Source organism: Gordionus sp. m RMFG-2023, chromosome 2, assembly GCF_954871325.1.
Source record: "Gordionus sp. m RMFG-2023 chromosome 2, tfGorSpeb1-WG-v2, whole genome shotgun sequence".
Taxonomy (NCBI): Eukaryota; Metazoa; Nematomorpha; class Gordioida; order Chordodea; family Parachordodidae; genus Gordionus; species Gordionus sp. m RMFG-2023.
Genome location: NC_088776.1, coordinates 19487116 through 19504405, shown reverse-complemented (window position 1 = coordinate 19504405; position 17290 = coordinate 19487116). Strand labels below are relative to the sequence as shown.

The 17290-nt window shown below is 25.1% G+C and overlaps 1 protein-coding gene across 1 annotated transcript; it reads left to right on the top strand.

Annotated features, from left to right (window-relative positions):
- The first annotated feature begins 7492 nt into the window (after positions 1–7492).
- Positions 7493–15451, top strand: LOC135924156 (uncharacterized). Its single transcript, XM_065459206.1, has 7 exons — positions 7493–7607; positions 7913–8214; positions 8724–9018; positions 9074–9349; positions 14576–14768; positions 14934–15201; positions 15428–15451. The coding sequence occupies exons 1-7, from the start codon at positions 7493–7495 to the stop codon at positions 15449–15451; spliced, it is 1473 nt and encodes a 490-aa protein (XP_065315278.1).
- The last annotated feature ends 1839 nt before the right edge of the window (positions 15452–17290 follow it).

Genomic DNA, 17290 nt, shown 5'->3' with positions numbered 1-17290 from the left:
TATATTTTAGGCCATCGCTGTCAACTTCATAATTATTTTAATTACATAGATTATGATAACACAAATACGAGATCTTTTGATGGAAATGAAATCTTAATTTTTGAACCAATTAAAACTTTACATCGTTTTGATTTACAATTAAAGTATGTGATTTATTTATTTTTAATTAAATTTTGCTTATATTCGTTCATTCAGATTTAAAACTATGAATCCAAGTGGGGTATTATTGTACATTGAGAACTTAAACGATGGTTCCAATTTCTTTAGAATATTTATCAAAGACTATTATGTAATAATCAAATATGAAGGTCAAACATTTAGGAGTGTTAAAAAAATTAATGTTAAATTGAAACACTCGATGTGGTATACTTTGAGAATAAATTATGAAGATGGGGTTAATATTATAAAATTTATATTTATACTTGATTTAAAAAGTGTTTCAGAATATGGGAGTTGGGTTGAATGAATGCGACCCTCGACTGCTATTTCATAAAATACAATTATTTTTGAAACTCATGAAAAATTGCGTGTGCTTTATGAAAATCAACAAGTTTGACATGAAGTATATATTTGCAATTTGCCTTTATAAAGGATTGTTTTTTCTTCTCCAATTTAATTATATATTATATATACCATTTTACCTCGCAAAGTAACAATTCAAATTTGTAAAGTTACTTTGCGTTATGTAAATTCAAACTTTACAAATAACATTTTAAGGAATCCCGGGAAAAAAACCCCCGGAAAAAAACTCCCGGAAAATAAACCCCTGGATTTTTTTTTCTTCATATTTATAGAATTTACTTAAGAGCTAGGCATATTTTTATTTGGATTATAATGGATATACTCATATTTATAATGTATAGATAAATTAGTATTTTAGAAAAAAATATTATAAAAATATAATATATTAATCAGCTAAATTTCTTTAGGCCCTAATTCTTTATTTAAAGATTACTCATATACCTTTCCATAAAAAATGCTTAAAAGATAAAATGCTGAAGTTCAAATTGGTACTGGGAAAAATACCCCAGTTTCTTATTTTCGTAGCTATACTAATAAATACAATATCCGTCCTTAATTACGATATTAAGTAGACTAAATTTGACCAAATTTTGTAATAAAATATATTTATTTTATTGATAAATCATGATTAAAAATTAATAATTTAGAATAATAATTATATTGATTGACATCGAATAATGAAGGAAATCGCTCTTATAAAATCTGGAAGGCTTCGCACCCCATCACGGTATTCCTCACCCGAATCTGGGTATTATAACTGCAATTTTTTTTCGGTGTCCAACTATCTACACGCCATCGTTCAAGTTTAGTTACATCGATAGCCATTTCGCATTCCATTTTTTTAAATAAATACCCAGATTGATGGGTGTTTATTCCCACCAGATTATAAAAACGATGATTCCAACCTTAGCATTGATTATTTGTGCGTTCTTCGTCGGATAGAGTGCTCTGATTCACGTTCCAAGTTTCTGGAGGAAATCGAGGCTCAATTCGATGTGTTTGGAATTGAGAATTGCTTCTTGTGACAAATTCTATAAATATGAAAAAATAATCCTGGGATTTTTTTCCTGGGGGTTTATTTTCCGGGGGTTTTTTCCGGGATTTTTTTTCTGGGGGTATTTTTCCCGGGGTTTTTTCCGGGGTTTGTTTTCCTATTACCTATTTAAATAATGTAAAATAAAATGGGCACTTAATTTGTGAAATGATGTTTTTTACAAGTTTAAAATGAGACAAATGAAATATATTTCCTTATATAGGCTTAAATTCTTTTATATTAAATTGAATAATAACTTTATTAATATATAAATAGCGAAACATTGCCTTTCGAAATGTCTAGTTTGATATATATAGGTAGCAACCCTATAAACTTAATTACAGAAACTACATCACACTTTAAAGGATGCGTTAGCTCACTAATTATCAATAACGAAGAAATAGGTTTGAAATTATATTTACTGTCCATCATTGTTTTATATTTTTCTAAAAAAAGATTTTAAGGAAGCCCTAATTGATGACAACACTAAGAATACTTGTGAATTTAATAATGTGGTTGAAAGGCACTCGTATGATAATGTCCTAAATCCTAGGAAAGAAAGTTAGCTTTAATATTTATCAATTTATTTAATAAACCTATCTAGCAAAATGTTATATAAAACACTAGTGCCCATTTTTGTATTCTTATTTAGGGTTAATTAAATTAAGTTTCCAATAAAGACTTTCTTAAATTCAACGACTAAATAGTCACTTAATCGAGATAGTCTTCACCCTTTTGTAAGTTTAACAGATTGAAAAAAAAGAACAAAGTTTATACCTTAGCCTAAAGAGAAATATTCTTTTAATTTTTAGGAGGAGACTAACAAATACATTTATAGTATATCTATATATTATATAGATACGGCATACATTAACAATTTAATTGGTAAAATTTTCTTGATATTCGCTTTATTTTTATATTAATGAAATTCATTTAGAAATTGAAAAACAATGTAGGCTAGGCTAAGATGGTAAAGCCCTAAAAGCTCCGTTTTTTTGAAAAAAATCTAGATCAAATTTTCATTTATTTTTAGGCCCAAGCCCAATTTTTTAAATCAATTTTTAGGCCTAAACCAGGTCGAGTTTTAAATTTGTAATTAAAAAATAAAAATCAAACACATTATAAAGTTAAATTTAAAAAAACTATCCAATTGCTTGTTTTGTCATAATCCCAGAGAAATTTTTATTTTTGTTTTACTCTAGTAAAAGGTGAGAACTAATTAGTATTTTTTCTTTAAAAAATCATAAGTTCGACCCGTTGTTTTAATTATTGGCCCTCCATTATAAGCTTGTCATCTGATAAGGCAGATTTTGGGCTACTTAAACTAGGGTTCTAATAATGGCTTGAATATTCGTGGATTATAATATTTGAATGTCAGTACATATTTCGTATTGGGATATGAAATTCATGGGGATTATTCAGAATCTCTCAATTTTATATCTTTTATTAAAAAAGTAATTTTGATTTGACCAGAAATGTACTTTAGTATATATATATATAGATATATATAGATATAACTCCAACCCCAATAACCAAGGTAAACAAGGAGGAGAGTGCATCAAAATGACATAGGGTTATAATTTATGAGGGTGTATAAATCTTCACTGTAGTAATTTGAAGAATATATTACATCACCCCATATATATGTATATATAAGTAATTATCCTGTAAATATTAAACAATTCCTACCATTTTTGTGTATTCTTCCATTAGTATGAAAAAATCTATATCAAAATAAAGATAAATTATTCAAAGGTTAACGGCAAAATTGTCTGATATTCACAAATACATTCTGCTCAAATCAGATGTTAATTTAAATCCCCTCAGTAATTGATTTAAAGGTGAGAGATTTCTATCACCATGGATTCCATATCCCAATATGACTCCCCATATATTATAAACAAATATCGTTGATATAAATATTAAAATTTTTTTCTAATATTCATATATTACACATATCTTTTACTATAAGAAATTTAAAAAAACACAATAAAATCTATCGTTAAAACGTTTAAAATCGAGATAGGAGGTTCCCGGTTCGAACCCATAAAGTTTTTCTCATTTTAAAGAAAATAAATGATCAATTCAAGCCCGATTTTATTTAAATAAAACTTGATTATAATATTTATATATTTTTGAACAACAATATAAACTTTTACTCAAATTATATTGATTTTAGAAATCCTGATGAATGCTTCCTATAAAATTCCCTTTGATGGTTCACTTTTCTACAATGTTCCTCAAGAATGTTCAATAAATAAAAGTTTGAAAGAACTTCAATTAGAAATCGATCTTTATTTTATGCCAAATGTGACTACATTGATATCTCTTTCTTCTAATTCAAAAATTGATATAAGAATGCATGCTAATCACTTGTTTATTCAATGTAATCTCACACAATTCAGAGTTAAGTGCCTTATTATAGAAGGATGGCTAAAAATGATAATAAATATACATAAACAAGGACTGGATATAAATTTAATTGGGATATGCAGATGGGTATAATTTTATAAATAATATAATATCGAAAGTTTTTCACATATCTTTATTGGTATAATTGGATCATTTTTTTTATACCCTATTTATTTTTATTGTTAAATTTTAACTATACTGTTTTATATATATGTTGGAAAAGCATGGTGGGCAGGAATTATAAATATGTCTTTTTATTAAATGAATTATATTACATTTTTTATCAACTAAATTTGAAGTATATATACGTTAGCGTCGATGTGTTATTTTTTTCAACTTTAAATCGTTTTTTGAGCTCGTTTTTTAAATTTAAAATTTTGATTTTACCGGAAATGTATTCCAGCATGTTTATAATACCTATTTTATGAATTGTAGATAATTTTACCCATAACTTTCGAGTCATTTATAATTTATATGAAAAAGAAGTGGAAAATCTAATATAAATTATATTAAGTTTAAAGTTCATGACAAAATTATCTGAAATTTATAGGGTAGGCATTCCAAACATGATGGAATACATTTCCGGTAAAATCCCATTTTTAAATTCAAATATTGAATTTAAATTTCTAAACATGTCTGATTTTTAAATAAAATCCCCTGAACCAACAAGCCCCTTCCGACTAGCCCTAGTCTCACCTAACTAAAAATCATAAGTTTTATTAGTAATTAAATCCTGATAATAAAATATTAAAATTATAACATAGATAAGTCTAAAATAAAAATGGACAACCATTTTGAGCACGTAAACATTTAATCAAATATTATTTTATAAAGATTTACAAGGCTAGGTTTAAAATCTATTGATAATTGGTGTTGTTATTATGACATGTGCGTCTCCCCATGTATAAATTTAATCTTGAATACAAGGCGAATATAAAAGAGCACTTTTTTTATAATGAATAAATAATAAGCGGTAGCGACACCATTGCTTTTCTTCAAATTATATAGAGATTTATTAGTTATATAAGTAAAAGTTGATTGTTTTAAATTAAAATTTTCAATTAGAAAATGATAAATGTTCCAGATTGTTTATGAAATATAAAATATTTATTTTGTTTCTACAAATAAAGAATATTGATTTGTCAATAGATATGGCTTTCAGAGAAGAAAACTACCTGACCATTAGATCAATTATTACGGACATAATTTCAATAGAAACAAAGACGGGCTGTGTTGTAGTAATTAAAACTATATATTGTAATTTGTTACAAAAAGTATTTTAATTTTCAATGATATGATATAAATTTATAACAGGCGCTTATAAAAACAATTTTATAAATAATTTCTTGTTTATTTGCAAATAGGCTAAAAAACTAATATTTTTATTCATAGACAATCTAATATGACTATCGAAGTTGGCTTAGATATGAAATGACAAAACAATATGTATATCAGTGGCGTTGCTAGAGGGGGGGTGCAGGGGCTGGAGCCCCCTGGAAAATTTGAATAGCCTCTGAAGCAAAAAAATTTTTTTAATGAAATCTTAACCCCTTGAACTAAATATAAATTTTTTTGATTGCCCCCAGAAAGATTTCTTTAATAATTCTATTAAGTAAAATATAGATTTAATATTATTTACTGGAAAATTTGAATAGCCCCTGAAGCAAAAAATTTTTTTTAATGAAATCTTAACCCCTTGAACTAAATATAAATTTTTTTGATTGCCCCCAGAAAGATTTCTTTAATAATTCTATTAAGTAAAATATAGATTTAATATTATTTAAAAATTAATAAGACTATCTAAATATTTATTAAATGAATACTATTTTAAATGTTAGATTAAATGAATACTATTTTAAATATTAGATTAAATTAATACATATAAATTATATTTTCACTATGTCAGCTAGCTATCAAATTTTGTGTTAAAAATAGAATATCAATATCACTCACTAAATATTAATTTAGCATTAACAGTTGAAGCTTAATTGACTATTATTATTTAAATTATTTTATAACCCTAATTAAATAAATATAATCATTTATTAATTGAAAACTAAAAAATTTAATTAACTAGCAGAGTTCAAAATGACTGATCAATAGTATATTTAATAAATTTTATTATCATACCTATTCCTAAAAATATTTTCAAGATCCAAATAAGTATAATAAAAAAAAGTAAGTAAGTAGACATATAGTTTATTCCTCTATTATGTTGTTTATAAAATATTAGATAAAATGCCATTTTTATAGACGTATTTGACAGTTATAATATATTACTGCTAATATTATAATAAATTTTACTAATAACAATTTGCTTTTAAGTATTTAACGCCATCTATTTAGTTAAAATTAATTTTAAAAATTAAACATTTTATTATTCATCCTACAATAGATGTAATAAATTTGATATCTTTTCCTTTTTACGTTAGGAAAGCTATTGTTTTCTTTTTCAAAAAACAGTTTTGAGTTAAATTTTTAATGCAAGTATATTTCTGATATTATTACAAACTACTATTATTTTAAGATATAATATACCAACTGGAGGTGGTGCGACAATATATAAAATCTTAATTGTTTCATCATATCACTCTGGTCCTTATTTTATAGTTCCAAAATATTTCATTTCTAATATGGCATCCTTGCTGTGTAAATAACTCAAGGCTTCAATATATTTGCACAATTATTTCTTCCAAAGACCGAATAAGCGGGCAAAGGCCCGCAAATTCGGTGGTATAGGGGACTAAGCTCTCCATAAAAATTTTTTAGTTGAGCCCCCTGAGATTGTAAAGGCTAGCGACGCCCCTGATGTATATTAGTATAGTTAAAAGTTACTTTTGTTAGATGACTAATTACCGTTACTAGTTACATTCTTTAAAAGCTAACTAGTTAGTTAAATTTCAAAAGTAACTAATTTCATGTTAGTTATACCTTGTAAATAATTTATATTTTTTTATTATACAAAATTTTTTAAAATTTTAATCAAATGAATTTAAATGAAAATATGATTTAATTAAAGAAATAATCGCAATGACACAATATAATATTTATTTTTTATAAAAATTATTTGACTTTAACAGTTGAGATATTTTCAAAATTATGAAAGTGAGTTTTTCCCTAAATTATACCTGTTCAAAAAACATACATATCGAATAGTACATTCTTCATATTTGAATAAACGAATAGAATTCTACTAATTGTATTTATATTCGATTCAAATTATTCGTTTTTTTTTAAATTATAAAACAATTCATATAAAAACTAGCTATATTAACAGCACTGATATATATATATAAATATATCGTGTGGAAAATATTTAAGAATACATTTATGCAATATTTACAAATTTATATAATAAACTTAAATATAAATTAGAGAAGCATTTCTCTGTATAAAATTTTATAAACATTCTTTGTTAGGGAGGATTTTAACTTTCCTCATCTTCCCCTGTATATGGACCTGATTAGTTAATATTTATTTTTTTGAAAGACGCCAAAATGTAAATGCGATTTAGATTCTTACCAAATGGATATTGGAGCTTTATCTACTTCGTCAGAATTATGTTCAACCGATTCTTTAAATAAGAATATTTATACTGAGAAACCTAGTTCCTCACTCATATTCATAAATTGTCCAATTGGTAAATTAAAAAATTATTTATAATTATGATTAAAATTTGAAATATAACAAATTTGGGGGTGGGGGTAGGGTGGATCTGGCTATTTTCCTAGTTAAGAATTTGCATTTTTTTACTAAATTTTTTAATGGTTAAATAGGAAGCTCTGATTTATCGTTATTTGTAATGAATAACTTTTTTTAATTATATCATAATATTATATAGGTAGTAGCATTTATTCATGTTTCATATATTTAAAACTTAACTTATTTGATTTATTTCCTGTTAACCTAATTACTCTTCATTCATTTATATAATAATTAATATAGGTTATTATAATGATAATTGCGAAATTAATGTGTGCTCCTTAAGCCCGTGTATAGAAGCGAATACTTTTAAATGCTCGGTGAAAAATGATAAACCATTAGGATTTGAATGTCAATGCTTATCTGATAAATCTAACTACCACTATTTTGGAGAATTATGTCAATTTAAGGCATTTATTGGCCAACGAATTGATTGTAAAAATGGATGGTGGGAAGGAAATGAATGTCAACCCTGTCCTAAATGTAATGAGTTTAAAGGATTCAAAAAAGATTGCGACCCTAAGACTGGAGCTTGTGTATGCAAGGTTACTATAAGTTTTATTTTTGTTTGTTTTGTAGCGTCATTAGGAAAAGAGGTGCCTAGGAGTTCAAACCTTCGGAAAACTTTGAATAACCCCGCTGAATTTTATTAGGCAAATTTTAGAATTACCTTCTTTTTTTTAAATTTTATATTTCGTTAACGCATTAGTTCACTTACTAAATTTAAGAGTCTGTAATTTCACAAAAATTTTTTAAATCTATTTAGCGGAAATTTTGATAAAAGAAACTTAATAAGACCAATTTTTAAGAAGGATCCGAACCCGCCCTTGTCCAAAAGTATCCTAGATTTGATGAGTTGCCCACAAATTGGTCCCTGTTTGTGTTTATAAAATGTGAACTAAACAATTTTGAATTTCTGAATCCTAATTCTGGTTCACAGGTAAAGTGTTATTTAATACATTTCAAGGTCTTTTTCTAAATTAAAATTGGCAAAAATGCACAGGCTTAAAAACATATACTGCATTATTTTACAACTTTAATCCCTATTTTTTAGAGTGGTTATTATCATTCCAACAGTGAGCATACTTGTTTAAATTGCCATTGTAATCCATACGGAGTCTCAAATTTAAATATATGTGATAAAAATACTGGAGAATGTTTTTGCATACCAGGTGTATATGGGTTAGGATGTAATAAGTGTTCTCATGCTCTTAGTCAATTAACTGAACATGGTTGCATTTACGTTGAAGGCGGTTGCCCCGAACAAATGGAAGCGGATAATTTTATCTGGCCATTAATACCTTACGGAAACTCAATTACAATGAGGTGTCCTGGGAAATTTTCAATAGGTTAAACTTAACAATAATAATCGAATTTAATAAAGAATTTTTTATAATTGAACAGGAAATGTTTACAGAAGATGTTTCAAGATAGGATGGGGCAAGACAGATTTTAGCAATTGTTCAAATTATAAATTGGAAAAAATAGTTGCAAATTTTATAAGCAAAAGCGAAATATATTTTACAAATGACTTTAAGGGAGAAGATATACAATTGTCATTACTAATGGAATCATTTGATTCGATGAATAAATATTTTCAAAAACCTCTCCCTTATTACGAATATTTTATGAAAGATTTTAAAAACTTGCATCGTTTTATCAATTTTATAACTTTGAACGGTATGAAGTTTAGCATTTTGACTAAACATAGCTCGCACTTTGATCATAAAACATTATTGGTTAAATATCTTAGTTTTTCTACCCTTTTATTAAACATGGAATCAATTACTTATTACCATATACCTTTTAATTATGACAAAATGACTTTCCTAATAGATATTATGAACTTTACAAAGAATATTCTAGAAGATGGCCTGTATCTGTTTGAACCCTTTATGTTCTCACATCTCAAATTAGGTAAATTTATTGATAATTGAATAATAATCAGAGTTAGACAGGTCCTTAAAAATAGTATCTAGATACAGATTCTCAAAAGGTCAAGATAAACTCTTCAGTCCTTGATTCACAAAATATCGATATCATCGAAATCCCAGATGTAAACAAATTGTGTGTGACACAACAATAAGAATGGAAGGGGGCGGGAAGACTAGAAAAAATTTTCCTTTCTGAATGCCTATTCTCGTAAATATCATTTTAATTTACAGTGTTGTGATGATTTAATGAAACATATTGACGAATAAATTAAAACCCATCCATATAAAATTATAATCTTTGCAAAAATAATTAAAATATAGACAAATTTCTTTTATTATTCCTTTTGTTATTTTAATTATTTTAGCAAAGTTTATAATTTTATATGGATGGGTTTTAATTTAATCGTCAATATGTTTCATTAAATCATCACAACACTGTAAAATGATCATCCGTATACACCCCCTTTCCTAAAAATGTATAAACGATAATTTGAAAGAAAAATAAACAAAGGTTAATTATTTTTTTAAATAATTAGTGTAGGGATTTTAAGGAACGAGTTAGACAAAAATTAAATATATTTATTTAATTTAACAATAATCTTTAATCACAATTTCTCAGTATATATAAATTTTCGGTTAAAGTTAATTGTATATAAAAAACATTTGTAATATTATTTCAACAAGAAAATAAATTAACTTTTACAATTATCGATACTTTAAATATTTGATTTATATCCGCAAAACAATATATAAACAGATAATATAATATTATAAATAAAAGACCATTAAAGATTAAACTATAAAGTAGAATATTTATCAAAGACCTACAAAGGTATCATTTGCTCGGCGCGATTTTTTTTTTTAAAAATTTTAACGGCCCGGCCCGGGTTTAATAATTTATAGCCTGCCTGGATTTTTTTTTAAAAAAATCCGGCCCGGAATTTTTTTAAATTATATTCGATCTAATTTATATAAAAATTAACCTTTTCAGTATTTTAACCCTATTTTTCAGCGAGTATCATTTAATAAGCATATTACACATTCAATCTTTTTTATTCTAAATAGATATTTAGTATATTACAAATTGATACTATAAAAAATTTGTATAAATAATATTTTGAGAATATATTATATTGTATTTGTGATAATTTTAATTTGTATTTAAAAAATGCATGGTTAATATTTTATGAATATACTATATTATATTGTATTTATATAAAAAATAAAACTGATATGGAAGTAAATAATATTTTGAGAATATTAAAATTATAAATCACTATTTAAAAAAATGACATTATAATCTAATTGCACAAAATATAATTATTTTTTAATATAAATTTAAGAAAATAATTGTATTATATATAATATAAAAAGGATAATGAAAAATGTTGGATTAAAAAAACTTTCAGGACTCAAGGTAAAATATAACAAATGCAATAAATATTATACCAGAATAAATGACGAAACCCTATACTCAAGAAAGATATAAAAAATTTACAAATTATCATTAAGAAAAAGAAGCATTTTTACCTTTTCAGGCTGAAGATAACTTCTTCTTTCTTCAAGAATTCTCTCAGTAGTGGGAAAATTCCGCTCACAGTTGAAGCAGGAATTGTCAATACCCGTTTTGCCAAAATCCACTCTAACACCACCTTAAATGTTTCATTATTTTTACATTTAGGTAATTATTAAATTCATCATCGGGTATTGAGATATTATCAAAATTACGACTCATTCGTAAAGCGATTGAGTTTGCATAACAACAGTGGTAATTCGACTGGTCGATGGTAATTCATTAACTTCCTGAGCCTCTTGTAATTTAATATGGACTATTATATAGTTTTCCTTCATCTTGCGATCTGTCCCTGACAACATACGTAATTGTCTGAATTTGGGACAGAGAAAAAGTGTGATAAAATGATACATATGTAAACAAATTTTTCAATTAAAAAATGCTTTACATTAAGTAGAATCAATTTCATCTCTCTTTTATCGCTTTGATGGGTATTACAAACTTCAAGATGTTCATAATACCAAATTACCACTTTAAAAAGAGTGCAAGAGTCAGACTATACCTCAACAATAGTTCTGTAAAATTTCCAAGAATATTGACAAGATCCTCAAGAATCGGAAAGTCTATAATTATAATACTTTTCCGATACCCATGTTCTTGAAGCACTTCTATAATTTCTTCATTTTATGAATAAACACTATTGAGCATATCGTATTTACCAACGGCCTTCTACATCTTGATAAATAGCTTTTAAATGCTGGCATTTATTTCATGCTATGGGTGTGAGATAGTGTTAACCTTCACCCAATATTATATTAATCATAAATATATAATCATTATAATCATATCTAATTGACGAATATAATATTTCATAATGTATCAATAGTGTAATAATATATTCCTACATCACTACATTTCCCCTTTATTAATTGCAAGATTTCTAAAATATTTTCATTTAATATATTTAGTAATTTCTTTCGGACAAATATTCAACTTCTTCAACAGCTGCTTAGTTTTCTTACAGATTTATATATGCTCTTTACATTTTATTGATGATGATCATTTTGTTAGGATAATTGTAAATGTAATATATATTGGCAATTAGTAATTTTCTCAAATGCTTCAGCAAAATTATTACATATTTATATATTGAAATCCAATCAAATTAATAATGAGAAAAATTCTTTTATTTTTATATTTCAAAATGAAATTCTAATATTTTAATATGAAAATATTACATCAATATAAAATTATAATTAAATAGATGCCTTGATGACAAATATATTTTAAAAAAATTATAACCTAATTAGATTGATAAACATGCTTTAAATGCAAACTAATTAATTAAATAAATATATTTATTTGCCAATAATATTTTAACTTGCCAACCCTGCCTAGAGTCATCCACGACTTAAAGTTCCTTGCCCTTCTATAATTTTTTTAGATCAGGCAGGCCCGGCCCGGATACATCTTTAAAAAAAATTCAGACCCGGTCCGGATATATTTTTAAAAAAATTTTTAGGCCCGGCTCTGCCCGGGTATATTTAAACAAATTAAAATATGATATATATTGAATCATTTTAGTATATTTAATTATTAAATAAAAATAAAGTTAATATATAAACTTTTCATTATATTAACTTTTACATTTAACGATAATTAAAATATTTGATTTATAACCGAAAAACAATATACAAAACAAATAAAATAATATAAAAGACCATTAAAATATAAAGTAGAATATATATAATATTACTACAATTACTAATTTTCAAAATTTTTAGAAAATAGCATTTTATATGTTAAAAAAGTGAAAAATCAAAACTATTATTTTAAAAATGCGAATTAACCAGAGGCCGATAATAAAAGATCTTAAAGATCTTCAATAAAAGGTATGGAGGGGGGAGCCGACTTAGAAAATCGTGCCGATAAAATAGAACAACAGAAGTACATAGAGAAATCTCATAAATATGTCGATTGTTTCAAGCTCAAAGATAAATTTCAAATAAATTACATCAATTTCTGTGATTTTTTCCTCCAAAGAAACTATTTTCAAATGGTTTAAAAATTTTTTTAAAATAGCGAAAACACTTACAAACACATTTTGTTTCACGACTATAATAAAATTTTCAAATTATTTACAACATTAAATAATTAAAAACCATAATAGACATTTTAAAAAAAAACACTAAGAAACTATAACATTTACAATCAATAAATAGAAACCACCCAAATCAGAGTTGTGAATATATCTAGATATAAAAATGGGGTATCGGTATCTTGATACACTTTTATAAAAGTATCGATATCGGTTTCAGACATACTTTTATAAAAATTATCTCTATGTAGATACTATAGTAGAGATATTATTATATAGATACTACTGTAGTTGTATCTGTATCTATTTAGTTTAGATACATTTCAATATAATTTTATTTTTTATCTTTTTATATTAAAAATAATAATATTTGAATTAAATTCATTTAATAATATGTCCGAGTTTATTTTATTACTAAAACAAACCAGACAAATTTTATTATATGCAATGGATGTAAACAGCATGGTAAGTTTTGGTTTATTTTATTTAGATTAATTTAAAAAATATATAATAATTTTTAGATTAATAATTCTAGATAATGTCTGAAAAGAAAACAAATAATATAATATTAGATATTTTGGGTACCCCTTAGATTATATAAATATTTGAAGTTATGACACATCAAATTTTCAATAATTTTTTAAAAATAAATGTCGGAATTTTAATATATAATGATTATACCAATATAATGTTGTTATTCATTAAATATAACAATCACTATGCTGTCAAGTGCTCCGGTAGAAAGAATTTAATGTAGCTAAAAAAAGTGGGTGTATAGATACGTTTTTAGGCTATATATCTATATCTAGATCCATTTTAGATGATGTATCTTTATTTAGATCTTTTTGAAGAATATCTATTATCAACTGCTATTATTCTACTTAATATACTGTGTCCAAGAGGCACTAATAAATGTGAAATATCAATAAAAATAATGATTTCGGTTATATACAATTATTTATATAAATAAGCATCAAAATTCATAATATTGAATCTAATTTGCATACAATAAATTTGGTATGTTTAAATATAAAATAATAATATATTAAATTTCAAATATAGTTAAAGAAAAGAAAGAAAAACGTCAATGAGGAATATATTTTTTTGAAAAAAAGTAAAAAAGGTATCTATATTTTGTTAAGAAAATGAAAAAGATTCTTTTGTAAATAAAATATCTTAAATATACTATATATAAGTATAACAAAATTTCTAAAAGTATAAAGTACAAAATATAAGGGGATCTTGTATCTAAGATACAAGTACTCGGACTCGCAGTACTGTCCAACTCTGATAGTAAGTTTTTAAATTTGTCTAATAATTTATAGTGACTTTTAAATTAATAACTAAATAAATAAAATTAGCATACCTGCTCGATAAAACATTAATTGAAGATGGAAAAGTTTTACAACTTCCTAAATTTAACAATATTTTGAAACCAGCTCAATCCCATTATATGAATTCAGTGACTATTAGTTTATTATTTTCTAGGCAAAGTTTTAATTACAATACAAATGCTAAAGACAAAGTTGATCAGATCGAAATGACATATTCAATGTTTTTAATAGATAACCCAAATCACTCTCATACCAGGTTGCATACCCTTTAGAAACATGTTTCTTATAATTATCTTATAATTCATTATAAATCTTGCAATAAATAATTATTCATTTATAAACAGCCATATTAAATATAATATAAATATTCTTTATTTATAATTAGCTATAATCAATTGACCCCGTTAATATCTATCATAGCTGTACCAAATAAACTTTTAGAAAATCCGAAGTCTCATAAAATTGGGCCATTTTCTAAAGGTAATTTTAACATTACTTTTGACTTAAATGAATCCGAGAAATATCCCGACAATTATGTCTATGAATGTTTGTACTTGACTGAATACCGTTCTTTAGGCCAGAATTCTTACTTATTTTCCGATCCACTTGTAAAGGACCTTGCAAAAAACTTTACATCTTGTTATGATTCAAAAGTAATCCTGGGTATCATTGAATGTTCTTGTCCATATTTAGGAATCATAGCAGTTTTTGCATATCAATCCGAATCTCAAAATTATAGCCCTAGAATTACTTATGTTTCCAATATGATTGTGGGGATTTCAATCAGTATTCTAACATGGTATATTCTATCCGAACTCTATCTAATGTTTACGAAGATGAATTTTAATTTTGTTCATTTCAACATCATGTTCTTTACAGTTTTGTCCCAAATCTTCTATTTGACTTGTATGGATAAGGTTTACCATATGGTTAGTAATAAATATCATATAATATATCGTATAAAAATATTAATAAATTTTTACAAAAATGATTATAAATTCAAGAACATAGCTTGGGCAATATTTACTGTGTTCATCTACATACTACTTTCTATTGCTTCATGGTTGATACTCGATCTTTACATTTGTCATAAAAAATTATACAACATCAAATTGTGCTTAGTTCAAAATATTTGGCCAATGGCACTGGCTTACATAGCCCCATTAATGGGGATAGTGTTTAATCAATTTTCAAAAAATGAGGAACAACCTTCTATCAAGTAATAAATCATTATTTCGATTATTTCCATCCTTTTTAAAGTGTCTATAATATTTTGAAATATCATTAAGACTTATATATTATTCATTTGTCATTAAAGTCAAATTAATAAATATTAATTAAATTTATATTTAACTTAAAATTAATGAGGTATAAAGGAAAAATAAATAATTAATAAACGTGAATATATAGTGGGTAATTTTAACCCCTCTTAGAGTTCCTTTTCAACTAAATGGATATTTTATATGAATTAAATAAACCTGAATATAAAACCAATAAAGGTAATTATAGAAAGAAGGTTTTATATAAATAATAGGAATTTATATATTCTATAGTATATAAAAGGTTTTAAAAAAGTATTTTCAAATTTTGAATAAAGCAAGGAAATATAACTAAAATAAATAAAAGAATAAGATTATGCCCCCACCATAGTCATTCCTTAATTATTAAACTTTCCACAAATATTTCTAGATTTTTGAATCGTGCGTTATTCGTATTCTTTACATATAAATAATTCAGGTTAGGTAAAAGTGAAAATAAAAAAATTACATTTTGACATTGGATTGGTTTTATAATATACTTCATATATAATAATATTTATTTTTATTAATCATGATAAAAATAGTTATCTGAACTTCATATATAAAAAATTAGTCTGGTTATTTTAAATAATTGGAATTGTTAAACAGAATTTTTATAATTACTAATTTTAAATAATTGCTAAAAATCAAATTGGAATTAATTATAGATAAATAGTTACAAAGAGGGAAATGCAATTAAGTATATAATTATATTTGTAATCGATCGCGGTGGAATCTTGCTATTATTCATATCACTTAATCTAATTAATCAATAAATTATTTTTTAAACTATAAATATAAAAGGTATCTCAAAAGTTGGAATTTTTTGAATTTCAAAAGTGGGATTTCTTTAATGGTGGTACTCTCATCTGTTATTGTATATTCTATAGTGCTTCTGATTTACACGCGACATAGATTATCAGTAAAAAATATTTTGTATAAAAAAATAATGGAAATTTATTACCTACATATGGTAATAAACGTATCCAACGTGATCCTTCATCATATAAACTGGATTTTAGTTCTATTATCGATTTTAAATAGAAACTATACCCTACAACTTATATTTGAAGCATTTTTCCTTGTGATAAGTTTAGTTAATGTCCTAAACTATGTATTTCTAAACGATGATTTAACTCTGTTTTCGATAAAACTTTTTAACATTATTAAATCGGATGTATTTAGTCTTAAATTAATTCAAAGATTCCAATGTGTCCCAGAGAGATCTTCCACGAAGGAAATCGTAAATGTCTCATCATGGTGTCATGTGAAGACATTAAATAGCAGTAACACTTATATCAAAGCCAGTGACATAGATGACGAAAACCTAAAATAGATGCACATATTATAATTATAATCATAACTTATATATTATGATATTCTTATATTTTAATGTAAATATCCAACTACTAAATAAACACATTCCATATTATTATAGAATATG